The sequence below is a fragment of the Hippopotamus amphibius genome, chromosome 5, assembly GCF_030028045.1.
Source record: "Hippopotamus amphibius kiboko isolate mHipAmp2 chromosome 5, mHipAmp2.hap2, whole genome shotgun sequence".
Lineage (NCBI taxonomy): Eukaryota > Metazoa > Chordata > Mammalia > Artiodactyla > Hippopotamidae > Hippopotamus > Hippopotamus amphibius.
This window is the reverse complement of record NC_080190.1, coordinates 124,226,962-124,247,069: the sequence shown is the minus strand read 5'-3', so window position 1 is coordinate 124,247,069 and position 20,108 is coordinate 124,226,962. Positions and strand designations below refer to the sequence as shown.

The 20,108-nt window shown below is 38.0% G+C and overlaps 1 protein-coding gene across 2 annotated transcripts in view; it reads left to right on the top strand.

Annotated features, from left to right (window-relative positions):
* The window catches only part of SDCBP (syndecan binding protein), a 30,817-nt gene that overhangs the window by 8,171 nt on the left and 2,538 nt on the right, over positions 1 to 20,108 (top strand). The window contains exons 2-7 of one of the 2 annotated variants that reach the window (XM_057736103.1): positions 6,574 to 6,639; positions 11,376 to 11,454; positions 12,608 to 12,717; positions 16,007 to 16,165; positions 17,936 to 18,111; positions 19,497 to 19,668. In XM_057736103.1, coding sequence (XP_057592086.1) covers positions 6,589 to 6,639; positions 11,376 to 11,454; positions 12,608 to 12,717; positions 16,007 to 16,165; positions 17,936 to 18,111; positions 19,497 to 19,668 — 747 coding nt within the window. In that variant the 5' untranslated portion in view covers positions 6,574 to 6,588. Of the gene's footprint in view, positions 1 to 6,573; positions 6,640 to 11,375; positions 11,455 to 12,607; positions 12,718 to 16,003; positions 16,166 to 17,935; positions 18,112 to 19,496; positions 19,669 to 20,108 lie in introns of both variants that reach the window. The other variant, XM_057736101.1, reaches the window with a different exon arrangement.

Below are 20,108 nucleotides of genomic sequence, written 5' to 3'. Positions count from 1 at the left end.
AGTCCTGTGCTGTGAGGTGATATCTCGTGGTTTTGATTTGCATTTCCCCGATGATGATACCCTTTCATGTATCTGTTGACTATCTGTATGTCTTTTTTGGGCAAATGTCTATTCAGCTCCTCTGCTCATTTTTTAATTCCTTCTCTTTCCTTTCCTTCTCTTTCCTTTCCGTTCCTTTCCTTTTTTCGTTTTTTTGCTATGGATTTATATGAGTTCTTTCTTTAGTTTGGCTATTAATCCTTATCAGGTACATGCTTTGCAAATATTTTCTACCATTTGGTAGGTTGTCTTTTCAATTTATTGATTCCTTTGCTATACAGAACGTTTTTAGTTTGATATAGTACCACTTGTTTATTTTTCTTCTGTTGCCTTTGCTTTTGGTGTTAAATACAGTCATCAATCACCAGGAGTAATGTCAAGTGGCTTATTACCAACATTTCCTTCTAGAAATTTTATGGTTTTAGGTCTTATGTTCAAGTTTTAATCCATTTTAAGTTAATATATTTGTGTATGGTGTAAGATGGGTCCAGTTTCATTCTTTTCCATGTGGTTGTCCAGTTTTCCCATTTATTGAAGAGAATATTCTTTCCCCATTGTACGTTTTTGACACGTTTGTCATAAATTAATTGACCATACGTGCGTGGCTTTATTCTTCAGCTCTGTATTCTCTTCCATCGATCTATGTGTGTGTTTTTATGCAGTCATACTGTTTTGATTACTATAGCTCTGTAATATAGTTTGAAGTGAGAGAGTGATGTGTCCAGCTTTGTTTTTTCCCTCAAGATTGCTTTCAGTAATTGAGGTTTTCTGTGACTACATACAAATTTTAGGGTTATTTTGTTTCTTTTAAAAATGCCATTGAAATTTTGACAGAAGTTGCATTAAGTCTTTAGATTACTTTGGATGGTATGGATATTTTAACAACATTAGTTCCTCCAGTCCAGGAGCATGGAATATCTTTCCATTTATCCGTGTTGCCATTTCTTTTGTCAATGTCTTATAGTTTCAGTGTACAGGTCTTTCATCTCCTTTTTAAAATTTATTTCTTTGATGCAATTGTAAATTGAATTGTTTTCTTAATTTCTCTTTTAAAAAATATAATTTCTTTTCTTTTGTTTATTTTGGCTGCATCAGGTCTTAGTTGCAGTATGTGGGATGTTTGTTGAGGCATGTGGGGCACGAGCTTCTCTTTAGTTGTGGTGTGTGGGTTTTCTCTCTCTAGTTGTGGTGCGTGGGTTCTGTAGTTTGCAGCATGTGGGCTTAGTTGCCCTGTGGCACGTGGGATCTTAGGTCCTCGGCCAGGGATTAAACCTGAGTCCCCTGCATTGGAAGGTGTCTTCTTTACCGCTGGACCACCAGAGAAGTCCCCTGAATTTCTCTTTATGATAGTTTATTATTAAGGTATAGAAATGCAACAGATTTTTGTCTGTTGATTTTGTATCTTGCAGCTTTGCTGAATTTATCAGTTCTTACAGTTTTTTGGTGAATCTTTCAGGTTTCTCCATATTAGTAACATGTCACCTGCAAATAGTGACAGTTTTACTTCTGGCTTTCCAATTTGGGTTCCTTTTATTTTTCTTGCCTGGTTGCTCTGGCTAGGACTTCCAGTAGTATGTTGAATAAAAGTAGCAAGGTGGGCATCCTTGTCACTACATTTTTACACCCTCCCCCAACCCGTTTTACGCTTTTGATGTCACAGTTTACATCCTTTTATCTGCGTTTCCCTTAACAAATGATTGTAGTTGCAGTTTTCGTGTGGGGTTTTTTTTTTTTTTAACTTTTGTTTTTCAGCCTTTATTAGTGATTAATCCACCATCTTAATAGCTTTAGGTTATTCTGAACTTCTCTATACATTTACTTTCACCATTGGGATTTATACTTTTTTTCCTGTTGCTAATTAGCAATTTTTTGTTTCAACTTAAATCTCTTTACAGTTTCTTATAAGACTGGTCTAGTGGTGATAAACTTCATTAGTTTTTGCTTGTCTGGGAAACTTTACCTTGCCTTCAAATCTGAAGGACAACTTTTCTGAGTATTCTTGGTGGCAAATTTTTTGGTTCAGCATTTTGAGTATGTCACTGATTGCTCGGTCAGCTGAAGGGAAGGCCTGGAAAGAGAATTCTGTCTTTCGTTGGTACAGTATTAGTGTTTGATAGAGTTTTAAGTGAAAGTGAAATGAGAATTCTCACGCTGATGTGTTGGAATTATTTTCAGAATCCTCTTAAATCTCATTGTTGGTCATTCTGAAATTCCAACCATCATTGAAAGGATTTCAAGGGTAGCTTTGTGGTTCTTCAGAAAGGGCTAAGTAATTTTGATGCTTAGCTTTAGGTCAAAGGTTTAAGTACTGTATGCAAGTGAGTTAACTGAGCCCTTCAGGAAAATGATACAAAAATTCATTATTCTTCTGGAAAGCTTTTAACAGTGTTGTTCAAAGTAGTAGACTTGTGAGTTCCCTGGTGGCCTAGTGGTTAGGATTTCAGGCTTTCACAGCTGTGGTCCGGGTTCAGTCCCTGGTTGGGGAACTGAGATGCCACAAGCTGCTGGACATGGCAAAAAACAAAACAAACAACCCAAAAAACAAACAACTCCCCAAAATCAACAAAGTAGTAGGCTTACAAGATAATACAATTAGGATTTTTCAGTAAAAGTTTTAAAGATATCTTGTTTACAGTAATTTTGATAATATTGGCTGACATACTTAATACACATTTGTTTCCTGTCAGGATAAGGCATGGTGTTAGATACATAAAAAATTAAATGTGGGCCTTGATCTCAAGTAGCAGAGTTAAACATACACTAGCTATAATGAAAAGCAGAGTGAAACTGCTGAACTGAGAGAGACAAATAATGTTGGACTGAAGTCATCAAAGATGACCTCACAGAAGTGGCTCTTCACTAAGATTTTGATAGAAAAGTCCTGGAAGAATATTCCAGGAAGCAGACAAAGCTTTTACAAAGATGTGGAGGCACAGAAGCACTTGACTGGGGTGGGAAATGGCAAGTAGTTTGTGGCTGGAAAATTGTAATGTTTGGAAAGAAATTGGATGAAATGAGACCAAGAAAATAGTTTGAAGTAAAATCATTTAGGTATCCTTTGTATTTTAGGAGAATGGTGAGGTTTAATTAAGGTCAACATACTTAAAGTGAACAAACCAAAAGTGTTTAAAAAGTATAAGTTGGGGGTGATATTTGTTATTTTTTTTAAAAATTCTGAAAAGCCCGTTTCTTTTCTAGGCCTGAGTGTGTGGGTGTGAGTGATCTCAGAGTTGTTCAGACAACCTCAGCTAATATTTGTTTGAAGAAAAGCTTCTGTGGGGAAAAAAATTTAGAAAACTACTCAGTGAGTTTTGAAATGAACCACTCATGCAGTCCATTTTTCATGAGGAAAATGGGATCTTGCAGGTGACCAATGGCAGAACCAAAAATAGAAATAGCACCTGGATTACCAGTCAACATTAGTTCCAGTGAATCTAAAGTGATTTTGTATATGATGTTGATAAAATGGCTGAAAGTTTAAATAAAATGTGTTTAAGAAGAAAGCTTTTAGGGAACTGATATTTTGCAGTACAAAAGGTACTTCGTTTTATTTCCCTGGGTTAGTAGAATTAAGTCATACTTGATTGTGCTTTCTCAAGAATTTGCATTTTATTCACAAGCCTAAGCCCTATTTTCCTCTTAAACTGTATCAGGCTACTTCTTTTTCTTTTTTTTTAAATATAGTGTATTTATTTTTTAATTTATTGGCTGCATGGGGTCTTCGTTGCTGCACATGGACTTTCTGTAGTTGTGGGGGGGGACTACTCTTCATTGTGGTGCATGCGCTTCTCATTGCGGTGGCTTCTCTTGCAGAGCACGGGCTTTAGGCATGCGGGCTTCATCAGTTGTGGTGCGTGGGCTCAGTAGTTGTGGCTTGTAGGCTCTAGAGCACAGGCTCAGTAGTTGTGATGCACGGGCTTCTTAGTTGCTCTGCAGCATGTGAGATATTCCCGGACCAGGGCTTGAACCCGTGTCCCCTGCATTAGCAGGCAGATTCTTAATCCCCAGGGAAGCCCTATCGGGCTACTTCTGTTCAGCATTTTATTGGAGGTTCTATCCCAGAGCAATTAGGCAAGAAAAAGAAAGAACATGGGCAAAGGATTTAATAGATGTTTCTCCAGAGAAGATATACAGATGGCCACTAGGCACATGAAAGATGGTCAACCTCATTAGTCATTAGGGAAATATGAATTAAAACTACAAGATGCAGCTTCACATCCACTAGGATGGCTGTAATTAAAAAAAAAAGACAATAGCAAGTATGTATTATGCCATTCTATATAAGGGACTTGAGCATTCACAGATTTTAGTGTATATGGGGGGGGGGGCAGGGGGCTCTTAGAACCAGGCCCCTGCAGATGCTGAGGGACAGCTGTATTTGCCAAACTATTGAGAAATTAGAGCCCTCACACATGCTGGTGGGAATGTAAAATGGTGCAGTTACTTTGGAAACCAGTTCAGTTCCTCAAAAAGTTAAATATGGAGTCCCCATATAACCTGGTGGTTCTACTCTTATCTGTATACCAAGACAATTAAACATTATTTAGTTAAACATTACTTAAGTTTAAGTTTTACTCAAAAAGACTTGTATGTAAATGCATCATTAGCAGCATTGTTTATAAGTCAAAAGTGTAAAGCCACCCAGAATGTCGTCGACTGAGAGGATACCCAGAGGCGTCCTAGCCATACTATGGAATATTATTCAGCCATAAAAAGGAATGAAGTACTGGTATAGCTGCAACATGGATGAGCCTGGAAGCATTATACTAAGTGAAAGAAACTAGACACAAAAGGTCACACATTCTGTGATTCCAAGTTAAATGTCCAGAATAGGCGAATTGAGAGGCAGAAAGTAGATTCATACTTGCTGGGAGCTGGAGAGAGGGGAGAGTAGGTAGGCGTGGAGTTTCTTTTTGGGGTGATGAAAATACTATAATATTAGATGATAGGGATGGTTGCACAAGGCAGAATTTACTGAAAACTATCAAATTGTATACTTTAAAAGAGTGAATTTTGTGGTATGTGAAATGTATTAATTTTAAAAAAAAGAATTGTCATTTAGCATCTGGCTAAGAGAGAAACCATATAGTAATTTGAATAGTGAAAGTTTAATGTACAGAATTTTTGATGATAACATGATTGAAGAAACAGGGATTGGCTAGTCAGAAGTAAAGGAAACTTTAATGAATACAGGAAGAGCAGATTTAATAGGTGTCTACTCATGCCAGGGCTGAGATATTGTGTCCCAGGATGAGATGTCCTCTTCCTGTATCTGGGATCTAGGCTTTATTGGAGAGAGTGCAGCCGTCACTCAGTGGATGGTGAAGTTGCTGAGATACCAAACTTACTGGAAAGTCTCCCTTGGGGGTGCTGGGGAAGGCCATCCACAGGAAGATGCTGCACCTTGAAACTTGTGGGAAGCCACAGGAAGGGGTGCTAGGGAGAGCCACTTGAGGAGATGCCTTGCTGGTGACACCATGCTGGGAACGTGCTCCACAGATTGCTGGACCGAGTGCTGGGGAAGGTTGGCTGCTGTGCGCTGCAGGAGCTGGATGCATAAGTTGCTCCCTGCATGAGCGAGGTGCTGGAGAGGCGCTGTGGCAGGAGCTGGGCGGGAGTGAGTACGCTGGAACTTGGAAGAAAACCCTTTCTCCTCCAGTGTACCGCCAGCTTCCTCTACTGACAAAGCTTAGCATCTTACCAACTGGCAAAAGAGCAGTAATTAAAGGGCCCATCTCCATTTTCACAGAGCAACCAATCATGGGTGGATTTTGATTGGGAGGTAATAAATTGATAATGTCAAACAGTATACCAATTTAGAATATATTGTTTTGTTGGGCTTAAAGGAAGTGTTCATTTCAAAATAGCCAAACAAAACTTTGGAGCACATATCCCTGTATTTCTTTTAGAGAGTTTTGTTTTAAATTACTACAAAAAGCAATTCACAGTCACTAAAAGTCATTGAACCATATAGGAATGTTTAAAATATAAAAATTTCCCTCTTATCCCTCACTCCGTTACCATCTATTTCATTCACGTCACATAAAGATAGAACTATTGTTAACAGTTGGTGTATGTTGCTTTTTATATATACATATTTATGTAATATGTGTATATGCCTATTTTTTCTTATAATAGAGGTTTACACATAGATAACACGTATGAGCTGTTGTAGATTTTTGTTAGAAGGATATAATACTCAGTTGCCAAGAAGCCCTGTGTAAGATAAGTGAGTCACATAATTGTTCTCTTTGATTTTCTAAACTTTAGAAATGAAGGGACTTTTACTAAGGGAAGTTTAAAGTCTGTAATGGATATAGTTTGATCATAGAAGGGAGGAAGGGGTTTGGCAACTGTTCGCTAGTCAGCAGTTTTTAGTATTAGCTAGATGGTCATATTTTTCCATGTGTTTTGCAATTTAAATGTCTCTTGTGTTAAATATTTATACATGTTCATGTGTATGTTGCTGGCTGCATATACTATTTAAATTTCAATGAAATCTGAATCATAGAAAATGTTCGTTTTTTTCTTTAGAAAAATCCTACAAAAATGTCTCTGTACCCATCTCTCGAAGACCTGAAGGTAGACAAGGTGATTCAGGTATGTTTAAGTCGTTTAATTTAAATACTTTTTTTTTCCATGTACGCTGTGATATGTTCTGATTATAGGTGAAGTGAAGCAAGACACTTAAATAGTCGATATAGTTCTTCATTTTTACACTTTATATAGACTTTTCAATTTTTTTCTAAACAGTTTTTCTAACTAAAAAGTTAGAAAAGCTAGAGATTCATTTCACTGAATTAATGAGCATGGGATATTATTTGAAACAGGACTTAAACTCTTCAAAGATAGCTTGGTTTTATGACAAAGGTTTAAATTAAATACATTTTTAAGTTGGTAAAAAAATACTCCAACTTCTTAGACATTCATTGTCTTGTTTAAAGTTCTGTACATTGTTCTTTTGGGTTTTCAGGTATAACCAGTCTTTAAAATAATTGTCTTCTCTAAAGTTAAAAATTACAGAAATTGGGAGGTACATGCTGCTTTAGAAAGAGTAGTAGTGTAAAAGCACAATGAAAGCGTAGTGATTTGTTTCCTTTTAAGTGTAAGCAGCAGACAGTTCATGTGTTCCTGCTCTAAATGGCAGTATTAGAGAGGACAGTATTTCTAATTTCATTGTCAGAAATTTTTGTATTCCTTTATATGAGTATTAACTTTGAAGATAGATTGTTCTGCTTAAGAAGAATGTTTGCGATTGGGATGAATTGTTGCTGTTTTGTAAATTTTTATTGTTCTTTTTAACAAGAGTTAATTGTAGTATTTAATGAACCCATCTTGTATCCAGTTTACTTTCAACTTGTTCTATCATGAACTCAGAATTTTTTCAGCTGTTATTTGTTTTTCTAATTTGACAAGATAAATTGAACTCCCTGTTATATTTCTTTATTCCGAAAAACTTTTTGATATAAGTGATGAAGTTCTTTCATTTTGAGTTGTTTAGTACTTCAGAGATCATTTAACTGAGATCTTGACCTCAGCTTACTATAAATCAGATTTACTTCTTAATAATTATTTAAAAAGTATTAAATGTTTATTGCAAACTGGTGAGATGAATACAAGTGTTTTTTAGGCAAAATGTTGGCCCTTTTAGGGTGAAAAAAAACAGTAACAAATGTGTAGCTGAAATATTGGATAAATATGGGGGGAGATCGTGAACACACATTTTCCGTCATAGTTCCCCTTGGGATATTGATGGATGGTTTGTAAAATCTCACATCTGTTCAGCTGCCAGGGCTTTGATACCTGACGGTTTAAGTGGTCTGTTCAGTCATCTCAAATCTCTCTTTTTTCCTTTGGTATTTTTGTCATTTTTCACATATGGTTTTTATTTCCACATAGTTCATCTGAACAGGCACACTTTATTTTTAAAATGCTTTTATTTGAAATATTTACCCTATAAGAATAACAGTTAAGCCATTAATATGATATTAGAGCACTAAAGTGTTAGGATTTACAGATGGGTCTGAGAGTGACTGATTTCCTTTTTGTCCTCTTGTTAATTTTTATGGAATTGAACTTTAACCATAGTAGGCTTTGAGCAGAGGTTTTTTTATTTTGAAAGCAGAAAAAGAAGGAAACAGTTGATACTGGCAGATGTTGGATTGGAAAATGAAGAGGGCCACAGTCTATATCAGGCTGACCTCTTTAAGGAGAAGCAAATTATGTGGATATTTCCATTAGAAGACTTTTTATGTTCTGAGCAGAAAGCTAGCTGCCTGGAGATATAACAGCGAGTAAGGGGGAGGGGACAGGTGGTTTTTAATTCTCACTGGATTTAAAAATGTAGCCACTGAAGTCTTGGGCTATTTTTGTTGTTTTATTTTTTTCTCCATTTTCTGTGGTAGGTGATATGTGGATTTTTGTTTTTGAGATGCCTCTGTAAAGGTAGTATTCATTTTCTCATCTTCTGGCCCTTTACACCACAGCAAAACTAAACTGCAGCAGTGAGCTGACAGTTCATATTTTATAAATTGTTTTACAGTAACCATTAGGCTGTGGCTTTCAGTATCATATGGTCCCTGAACCTCTCTGTCCATTATGAGTGTTTAACAGGAGCCTTTGGTTGCCACATCTATGCAAAATAAGCTGGTAAGAAACCGTGATTTCATCAATTTCCTGTCACGGTGAGCAGAGATTGATACTGGTGGCTCCAAGAGCATGGTGTCTCCACATGCTTCTGTAGTGGCAGAAACAACACGCTCTGGCATAACTGTGCTGCTTGGGACAGCCCCTGTCTCCAGACATCACCCCCCCCCCTTTTTTAAAATAGTTTGAGATTTCAAGTTTAAGTGTGAAATAATTTGCTACATTTAATGGCTTAATAGTCCTTAAGCCCTTGTTGTACCATGTTTCTTTTGTTTTTACTGCAGAATATATAGTGATTAACTTTGTAGAGAGCTTTTTATATATGTTCTTCAGTGTTCCTTGGATAAGAACAATAGCAATGAATGAAAGAATAGAAATAATCGACCAATGTAAAAAATGATCAGTTTCTTAACATTAGTAAATTCTATTTTTCAGAGCGGTTTTAGGTTCACAGCAAAGTTGAATGGAAGGTACAGTTTCCACTCAGTGACCCCTCCTTGTGCACCTCTCCCCCACTCTACCTACACAGTGCACACAATGCTGGCCTTCCCCCACAGCCAGCATCCTCACCAGAGGGTAGATTTGTTACAATTGATTAACCTGACACATTATTGCCACCCCATTCACTCTTGCTTGGCCGTGTTCACTCTGTTGGTTTGGACAGATGTATGGTGACATGGCCACTACTGTAGTGTCACATAGAATACTTTCACTGCCCTCACAGTCTTCTGTGCCCTGTCCATTCCTCCCCCCTTTTCCAGAATGTCATATAGTTGGAATCATGCAGTATTTAGCCTTTTCAGATTGCTTTCTTTTGCTTAATAATGTGCATTTAAGGTTCCTCCATGTCTTTTCATGGATTGATTTTTTTTTTCTTAGAGATTATCCAAGAAGCAATCCATTGCCTCCTTTTAGCTGATCATTGGTGAAAGAATTTTCAAAGTTCAGCATACTTTAAGTTTGTGGATATATTTAAAATTATGAAGATTTTCATGCTGCATTTTATTTCAGTTTAGATGGTGACAAGTTATGAAACAATAAATATTTAAGAATGACTCAATAACAAGCATATCAGAACATTTACAGTCCAAAGGAGCTAAGTACCTTCAGTGCTTTTGTAGACTTTCCTTATTTAATTAAGCTTCCATCTCTCCAAGCATCTTTGGGACTACTCTTAGCATTAATTTCAGGGCTAGGTTGATATATAGGTATAAACTTCATTACTTGACATATTTCTGATTAAGTAAAAAATGATATTACAGATGGATCTTACTACTTACTGCCAACCAAAGACGCATGTCTATTTTAGAAAGTCAGATGTATCTGTAAAGGAAAAAGGAGTTCCATCAGTGGAATACTGAACACGACTGAGCTGTTGAAGGCAGTCCGGGAGGAGTTCCTGGCCTGCTTGTGCATGAGTCATACTGATAAGTGTACACACTGTCAAAGTTTTGGCAAGCTCAACAGTTACATATTACATTACCATCATGTTTATGTCAGTGATAAAGTATGCGTTTTGCCTACTTCGTAGTAGTTTTGTATTTAGTATAACATAACCCCTTCTTATACTTGCTAAAATATAAATATTTAAGTGAGATATGCTAAAATGGCAAAATAAACATTAGCAACTTAATAAATATTTACATTTTTAGGTGTTTTTCTGATATATGACATATAAATATGGTTAAGCTTTTTTCTGTATGTAAGATACTTTTATGTTTACTTAGACTGATTAACAAAAGAATAATGAAAGTATAAAATGTGTAACCATCATTTAATAATTTATTTTGAAAATATTAATTGCAGTAGCACTGTGAAATATTGGTTATAAGATGTGTGGAATGGTGCTTAGTCAAGTTTTATATGATAGTGTTAAATATTTATAATATGAAATATTTACTTTGTTTTTGGCTGTGTTGGGTCTTCATTGTGGTGCGTAGGCTTCTCACTGCGGTGGCTTCTCTTGTTGTAGAGCGTGGGCTCTAGGCATGTGGGTTTCAGTAGTTGTGGCTCATGGGTTTAGTTGCTCCATGGCATGTGGGATCTTCCCGGGGCTCAAACCTGTGTCCCCTGCATTGGCAGATGGATTCTTTTTTTTTTAAGAACTTTTATTGAGATATAATTGACATACAATGAACTGCATATATTTAAAGTGTACAAGTTGAATTTTTTTTTCTTATTAGTAATATATATATATATGACAATCCCAATCTCCCAATTCAGGCAGGCGGATTCTTAAACCACTGTGCCACCAGGGAAGTCCCTGCAGTGATTCTTGAGTGCAGTCCTTTGTTTCATGGATACTTGAGGTGTTTGAATTGACAGAAATTGGGGAGGGGGTATTTATGCCAGCACTCTCTTGCACACGGCTAATGCTCTTTAGGTAGCATGAAACTACAGCTTCTTTTAAAAGCAGGTTTAAATGTATAGCTAAGTATGTGCACTTGTTTACATGGGAGTTATTTGGTTGCAAGCCCAAAACTGGATGTTTAAGCTCTGGTTATATGTTTTTGATTTGTGTATTTTCTTTGAAAAATATATTGCTAAAGAGTTTGAAATTAAAATTTCCTGAATAAAACTAAAGTGTTTTAGTTTCTTTTTGGAATTACAGACTTTAACTTATAAATTATATAAGAAGTTTAAGTATCTATATAGCATTGTTGTTAGAATTTTCTTCTTTTCTTTTTCAGGCACAAACGGCCTTTTCTGCAAACCCTGCGAATCCAGCGATTTTATCTGAAGCTTCTGCTCCCATCTCTCAGGATGGAAGTAAGTGTATACTTTGGGTTCATTCTCCTTGAACCAGAGATATTTCTTAAACCTTCTTTTGTTGAAATAGGGGATCCAAGGGGTTTGTTTTGTTTTTTGTTTTTAACATACACAGCATGAAATTGGTGGTTAAAGTTCTAGTAGTAAGAAGAAAAAAAGTTTATTTAAAAAAATAACCCTTTAATCAAGAGAGTGAACTAGGAATAGGGTGTGTTTTACGACTTAATGAAGATAAGTTACTTAAATTTCAGCCCTTAAAGGCCTTAACTTATGAGTGATTCATTTATGAAAAAATGGAACTTGCTGAACTGTCCTCTGTCTTTGCAGGGCTTGGAGGTTGGTTCAGTTGAAATTTCTAACCGCCTCCTTTTGAGGGAACTGCCTAAATCTTGGAATCTCTCCCCAGGCTCTATATCCTTTCCCCTGGTCCCTTTTCTTTCTCAGTTCATAGGGTTTCAGGACACAACCCTTAAATAACATGACTTAAAATACAAAGGGAGTGTTAAATAGGTTTTTATGGCCTGTCATAACTATAACATTGTTTCTTTTAGAAAAAGAGCTTTGGGACATAGTACCTAACTCTACTATTGAGTTGAACACTGAATAGTAGAGTTAGTTTAGTATTTAAAGGTACTGTTTCGATAATTTCATTTATGTGGTTAACATTCTTAAAATGATGTGACACTAAATAAACTTACAAGCTTTGAGTTTTTGTTTGCTTTTTGTAGTTCAGAAGAAACTTTTCATACTTGCGTTTACTGAATGAATTAAAAAGTAGCTGACTTGACAGTGTACATTTTTGGTCAGTTGTTCTTAAGTGGAGAATCAGGGTATGTTTACAAAATTCCTAATCAAATAGGTTAATAAAAAGGAAAGGCAAGATAATTTGGAAAAATTATTTCTACTCTTGAGTATTGAGAAATCTGAGGTTTCAGTTCAAATGTCTTCATATTTTACTTCCACCTTTAACATTTTCTGTATTTTCCACTTCTAATTGTCATTACAGAGAGTGGCATTTTCCAAATTGCTAATTTAAATTCATCTTAGGTTTTATACGTGAAATGTAATTTTTTAACACAAGTAAAAGTCCATGATAACAGGTTTTGAATATTCTATCAGTGCTTTTCTTTCTTCATTCACTCATTTGTATTAGATCTCTATCCTAAACTGTATCCGGAGCTCTCTGAGTACATGGGCCTGAGTTTAAATGAAGAAGAAATATGTGCAAATATGGCCGTGGTCCCCGGAGCACCAAGTCAGGGGGTATGTATAGTGTAATTAATTTTGAGTTATTTAAAAATCATACTTCACACATAACATATAAGCTAACTCATCTTTGTGGCTAACTCACAAGTTTGTAACTTTAGCATTGACCTCTTCTCAGGAATTTTAGATTGCCTTCTGGATATCACTTTTTATGTAGTCTACTTCCTTCTGTGCTATTACTACTTTCTAATTTATTAGGAGTTAAAGATTCACATGCCTTTGGTCCGTTCTCCTTTTTAGTCAGTTAAAGACCTAGTGATTCTGCTCCTGCCCTGCTGCTTGTATTCATGTTGTCCATCCCAGTTCTGCTATAACCCTGTTCAGGGTTGGTTTCTATACTTCTGCCCTAGATTATTATAGTAGTCTCTTACTGTCCCTCTAGTAACTTCTTATATCAAACAGTACTAAGCTGCTGCTAGGTCTGTCATATATTTTTTTTTGCTCATAATCTTTTAACATTAAATCTAAAGCGTCTTGTAATTAGACCCCAAATTCTCAGCTTAAATGTAATGTATCTGAGTCTTTTGTTAAAATCATTGCTGTGAGACCACAGTACTTTGTAGCACTCGTCATAATCACAGGTAAATGCTGAACTTCATGGAGACGGAGTCCATGTCTGTGTTGTTGCTGTGATCCCAGTGCTTAACGCAGTACCTGGCTTTTACGTATTCACCACGTATTTAGTAAAAAAAAAAACTTGCTTACATCAGTCGGGGTCCCGTTGGGACAACAGAAATCACATTAGATTTTTCAGTAGAGATAACTTAAGAAGTCAGACAGAGAGGCTGAAGAATTTAAAAAAGCAAAAGTGGAACACAGATGTAATTGCAGAAGGTAGCTGCTTCTCCTAGGACCGGGGCTATGCAGGTTGGAGGTTGGAGTTATCAGAGCCGACAAGCTTGATGGAAGAGCCCGTGTGCTAGGCCTTGAACCTGGGAGGAGGGGAGCCTGCTGTGGGTACTGATGCCCCGGACGGGTCGCGATGAGGCTGGTCCTAGGAGTGTCAGTAACATCTAGAGAATGGAATCTACTGCTGCCAGCGGCGCTGCGGGCTAGACCCAGGCAGTGCTGCCAGGGGCAGGGGCAGGGGCAGACAAGCAAGAACAAGGCACGTGCCCGCCTCCGCGTGGTGGGTGCAGACCTTAACCCTGGCAGAGGACGTGTCGTGTGCACAGTCCAGGCCCTGACCTCACCGAGTAGGGTGGCTTGGAGTTGACAGATAGTAGCTTATACCTCTGCTGACCACTCCTCTGACCATTCAGTATATCCACACACTTTTTTTTTTTAATTTATGTATTTATTTTATTGGCTGTGTTGGGTCTTTTTTTTGCTGTGCACAGGCTTTTTTTAGTTGCAGTGAGTGGGGGCTACTCTTTGTTGTGGTGCGCAGGCTCCTCATTGCTGTGGCTTCTCTTGTTGCGGAGCACGGGCTCTAGGCGCATGGGCTTCACTAGTTGCAGCACATGGCCTCAATAGTTGTGTCTCACGGGCTCTGAAGTGCAGGCTCGATAGTTGTGGCGCACGGGCTTAGTTGCTCCATGGAATGTGGAATCTTCCTGGAGCAGGGATCGAACCCATGTCCCCCTGCATTTGCAGGTGGATTCTTAACCACTGTGTCACCTAGGAAGCCACACACACTTCTTTATAGTTTATAGTTTCCCCTTAAAAGATGCAGTTTTTCGTACATTTAGGTTCAGCAAATATTTTCTATTAAGGGAACCATGGAAAGTATTTTAGGCTTTGCTAGCTACGTATGTCAGTACAGAGAACTCGAAGGCCTTCAGGGAGAAATGAACTTGGCAGACCTGAGAGAAAAGGCCTAGGTGATGGGCAGGTAAGGCAGCACATAGTAGCAGGTGGCATTGGAGGGGTGGCCTTGGAAGGGTAGTCAGGGCCAGGTGGTCTGTGGCCTTGTGCAGCATGGTAAGGGCTTGGGCAGTGAAACAATAAGCTGAGTTGTGGGAGTGACATAGTCTGATCTGTTATAAAAGGTTCCCGTGCTTGCTGTGTGGAGAATGCATAGAAGGGCAGGATGGAAGCAGGGAGACTATCTAGAAGGTTAAAGTAGTCATCCTCACCAGGAGTGGGCAGAGGTCACGTGGTGTTGGTCATGTGGTCATAATAAGACACAAAGTAAGTACTTAGCAGTACTTGCTGGAAAAAATGGTTTCTTTTCCAGAAGTAAAACCCACTCCAAAGCTACTCCTTTTTTCCCTGTATTCCCCCTAAGTAATTCATTTGCTTCTTAAGTTTTTGTTTTTCTATCCTATCACCTTATTTTCCTATGCTCTTATAGCTGTAATCATTGAATTTTTGTAGTTCTTCAAAAGTTATATTTTGTGGTATTGTTATAATTTGTAGTATAGCTCTGTGTGTGTGTTACTCCGATAGATTATCAACTTTAGAATATGCTGTCATAATTACAGTGAATTCTGAATGAAAAAATTTGCAATCTGCGGTATGTGTGTAGCTGAGATTCCTCTCTCCCTATCGTTGCTGCTCTGAGCATCACAGTTATTAGGTAAATCAGAGCTTTTTGTGAAAGATTCCAATTAAGAAGCCTTGGTAATAAATAAGCTCTTCCCTCACTGTCTCTTTGGTAGAGGAAAGGGTCCACTTAAAACAATAAGCTGATTTTGGTCAAGAAAACTTGAAAAAAAATGAGGAACTTGACACATGGTACCCAACAGAGTCCCTAGTGCAGCTGTTCTAGGGCAGTTTGGTGTGTCCGTATAGTTGGTTAATCCCTAGATGTGTATTAAAGAGGACGAGAAATCATATTTACTGTCTTGTGTGTCAGTAGTCGTGTAACATGCACTTTTAGTCCTGCCAGTGGAGCTGTGAAGTAAGAAGGTTGCCCCTTTTATAGAAACTGAAAGGGTAAGTAGATTGTTGAAGACCAGGCCATTCAAAGAACCCTCTGGAAAATGCTGTGTGAATTTCAAAAGTATGATGTGGCCTTTATAAATTTCAAGGATAATATATTTGAGCTGAAGACAAGCCTAAGTACACATGAAACAAATGCCAGTGAATTCACGAGGCAGCAGACAGACAGTCATTGAATCTCCTGGAGACAGTGTATGTGGGAATAAGTTACCTGAAGAATTAGTTTAAACAAACAAACAGGGTCATTTTTTCAAAAATCAAATTTTATCTGAAGGAAATAATTTGCAGATTATATTTTGGGAAACCACAACTGAATATATTCAAGTAAATTATCATTTTAGATTTTTTTCAGAGAAAATGTTTTTAAATACTGACAGGTTGTGTGTGTTTTTGTCAGCAGTTGGTAGCAAGACCTTCCAGCATGAACTATATGGTGGCACCTATAACTGGTAATGATGCTGGCATCCGCAGAGCAGAAATTAAGCAAGGGATTCGAGAGGTCATTTTGTGTAAGGATCAAGATGGGAAGATTGGGCTCAGGCTTAAATCCATAGATAATGTAAGTATTTTTAGTGTTTATTTGAATTTGTCTAAATAGCTATTAAGTAATCAATGTTAGAATCATTTAAAATGTAAATGCTTTAATGAATTATAATGGTGCTCTGTGATCGGGAACATTTTAAATCTGCTGCCTTTCCACTTGGAGATGGCTGCCCTATTCTGAAGAGGCAGAGTTGGGACTTCCAGCATTACCTTGAATGAATTTTTTTTTTTCTTTTTTGACTCCTTTTCCCAGAATGAAGTTTACTAGTCTGCATGTATCATAACATAGGTTTATACAAATAGAATTCTGGCATTGAAATAGGGCAGCACATGTGAAAGTTGAGAGAAGACAGATCACTGAGAATCAGTGGTTTTATAATGTGTAGTTTTAAACTAAATGAAGATCATATAACTTATTATAATGTGGTTTTACAGGTTTTTTATTTCTATCCTTCAGTTTGGGTTTAATAGGGCATTTTCTAGGCAACAGTGACTTTACCTCTCACCTTACCAGGTTAAAGAAATTAAACCCGGTTACTCTCTGAGGAAGCCTTTAGGATTGTTAAGAAAGTGCTGAGTCTTTACCCCGATTTGTGGGTTTACGTGTTGTTTATTGGATTCCTTGTCCTTTTCTGTCTTTGGTCTCGTTAGCTCAGTGTGTCCCCCTTTGCACATAGAAAATGAGGATGTGGCACATGGTGGAAGTGGCTGAGGCTGGTCCAGAGCCCCACTGCCTCCCAGAGGGCTGCGGGCATTGTGTCTTCGCACACTTGTGGCTTGTGCAGGACACGGGAGCGTGCTGCTCTGGGAAGCTCAGATCCCACTGCTCTCCCTTCCTCTTCAGTGAAAAGAGCACGTGCCCCTTCCTCTGTCCTAAAGAAAGAGACCACACTCTTCGCAGCCCCCGTCCGCTGTAGCAGTTCTCCTGGCACTGGTTTTGTCCACTTGGCTGAAGCTTGTTGGGCCGGCCACTTTGCTGGGTGCCGCCTAGGTTTAGGCACTGCCCTAAAGTCTAAGACACGCAACATCATACCTGACCCAGCTTAAGATGGGAGAAAGGATCTAGCTTTGTAGATGCATTCATATTGATATTTTACTAAGCTTAGTGTTTTATATTTATTTATATTGTGTTCACCATCAGTGATTGAGAGTTTACACGAGGAAAAATATCCCTGTGGGTTTAGTTCTCAGTTAGTTGTATTTGAGTTTTCTGTATTTACTTCATAGTAGATTCCTGTAAGAACTGGAGTGGTGTTGAACGTGCCCGCCTTTTTAGGCTGTTAAATCTCATTGTAGTGATTATGCATAATTTAGCAAGTGGGTAAAGGAATTCTTCCGTTTAAAAGGTAGAGTTCTGACCTTATTTCATTTTTTAAACTGTAAGAGAAATCATGAAACTAACACTTTCCCCCTAAATAATCATCAAGTGCTAATACCTGTTTGGTATTCTTCAGACTCATAGAAAGCTTATATTCATTATAGTAATCCGACTTTATTTTCCTTAGTCGTCTGATTCCAAGATGAGGTGCTGGAGGTAGATTTGAGGTAGAACTTACCACTGAGATCTCACTTTTCTACCTGTTTCTTAGGGTACTGCCTTGATAATATTTTCAGCTTCTTTCTTGGGGGTAATGACACATACTCATGCAGTTTTTCTTTTTTCCTTTTTTCTTTTCCTTTTTATAATTCCTCAGGTAGATTGCTAACCTCAACAGTTGGTTCCTGATTTTCCAGCATTTTAGACCTACAGTAGTGGTGAATTACCAGTGATTTCCTTGTTCCCTAGGGTGTATTTGTTCAGCTAGTCCAGGCCAATTCTCCATCCTCATTGGTGGGTCTGCGATTTGGGGACCAGGTGCTGCAGATCAATGGGGAGAACTGTGCCGGCTGGAGCTCGGACCGGGCACACAAGGTGCTCAAACAGGCTTTTGGAGAGAAGATTACCATGACCATCCGTGACAGGTGAGCTGACCAGGCAATTCATGTGGAAACTCAAGACTAGTGTTGTTTTCTTGGGCTTTTAAGATTCTTTGAAGGTAGTATTTTGTTCCAGAAAATGATCAAAATAATCAACATTAGTCTTATACTCTTGCAATTGTGTGGTGCATATTTTTCTTACATAGTTTGACTTTTTTAAAAACAGCATTTTGGTTTTGCATACACCTTATTTCAGAGCTTATAGAAATTTGTCCTCTAAGAAGTTACTTTCCTGTCTTAATCCATTTTTCTAGAAAATAGAAGAGGTTAGAAAGGTCGCCAAGCAGGGATCTCAGCCTCGCTTTCCAGTTTCCTGCTCAGGGTAGACACGCGGTGCAGCCCCTGCAGAACTCCACGGGGCCTATGGGTTCAGAAAACTCAGTCTGGCTGCCTAGGTGGATGAGGCTCTAGTTGACACGGTGGGAGGATGGAACTTTTTCTTTAGCTCGTTTATAAAGGGAAACATTCAGCATGTGTACCAGGGGCCTCCTTTCCAGCCACGGCTGTTGAGGGAGGATCTGGGTCACATTGGTAGTTAGCTCTGGGGCTTTGTATTTATCTCAGTTAAACTTGTTTTATCTACTTCTGTGTTTCTGCTTCTCACACAAGGTAGGTATTGAGTAAACGTTTTGTAGATGAATGCCACTTGTTTATATCTAAGGAAAATTTCAAAAAGTAACTTGGACCAACAGGAAGACATGACTGTTGGGAACTTTATAATGTGAAAGTCGTGTTTTGTCATGAAACCCACGCAGTAACGTGGCAGCAGAGTTGTGGAGAGTGAGCGGGTGCAGCTGGTGGACAGGGTGCCCGAGCAGACGGCCATCTTTCGGAAGCTCTTTTTTTTCCTAAGGGGCTGGGGAGCTTCTGACTTGCTGCTTCTGTGGTTCTTTTAAAATAGAACAAAATATCTTCTATAAAGTTTTCAGAATCAAGATATGAGAAATATTGTAAAGGTTCTAAATATTTCCTAAGAAAAATTAAGCTGAAAAGTTAAAGATAATTCATTTTTAAGACTGATTTTTGTTCAAACCTTATTCTTTTTTTTTTCCTGTCTTATTCTTAATGTTAAATTACAGTGAGTACTTTAAAGGAAAAAGCATATTGATAAACTGCATGAAGCAGTGTGTTAAATCTTTGATGCTTACAAATAAGAAGGAAATCTTAAGTTAGGCCAACCATAACGGAGAGAGCTTTTAAAAAAAATAATCTTTCACACTAAGATGTGTAAAATCAGCGCCATACATACTGAGTCGCTCTTATTTGAAACTCTGAATTTATTGTAAGAAAGTATCCAGTATGTCAGAGTGGAAATCCATTAAAATGTTTACCTTGCAATTGAAATTTTAATTGAACCATTACATTTACAGGCCCTTTGAACGGACAATTACCATGCATAAGGACAGCACTGGACACGTTGGCTTTGTCTTTAAAAACGGGAAAATCACATCCATAGTGAAAGACAGTTCTGCAGCTAGAAACGGTCTTCTCACAGAACACAACATCTGTGAGGTCAACGGACAGAATGTCATTGGACTGAAGGTCAGGAGCAGAACTTATGTCTTATTCTGTTGCAGTTTTATTTTAGCAAGTGTCGTTTTCAGTAGTGCTGTTATTGACCAAAATGTAGAAACTCAGTGGGGACCTGGGCTCTGGCCGTGCTCTTGGGCCGGGGCTGTGTCCTGGAACTGTGGCTTCTGTACCCCTGGGGCTGGGCTAGATCTCTGAAGTTCCTTGAACTAGGATTCTGTGGAGACCTGAGCATAGACAATTTTGATGACATTCTGGATGAATGATTGCTTTTTTCAGTGCAGGAGTTGCAGGAAATGAGTAATAGTTGATGTTCAAATTAGTTCATTTTTATGGTTTATTCCCTCCACGTATTCCTAAACAGAACTATTTTGAGTTCTAAAGGTTGTCATTAAAACCTGCTCACTTCATTAACTCAGGTTAAGAATACCCAGTTGGCCGAGGGGATAAGA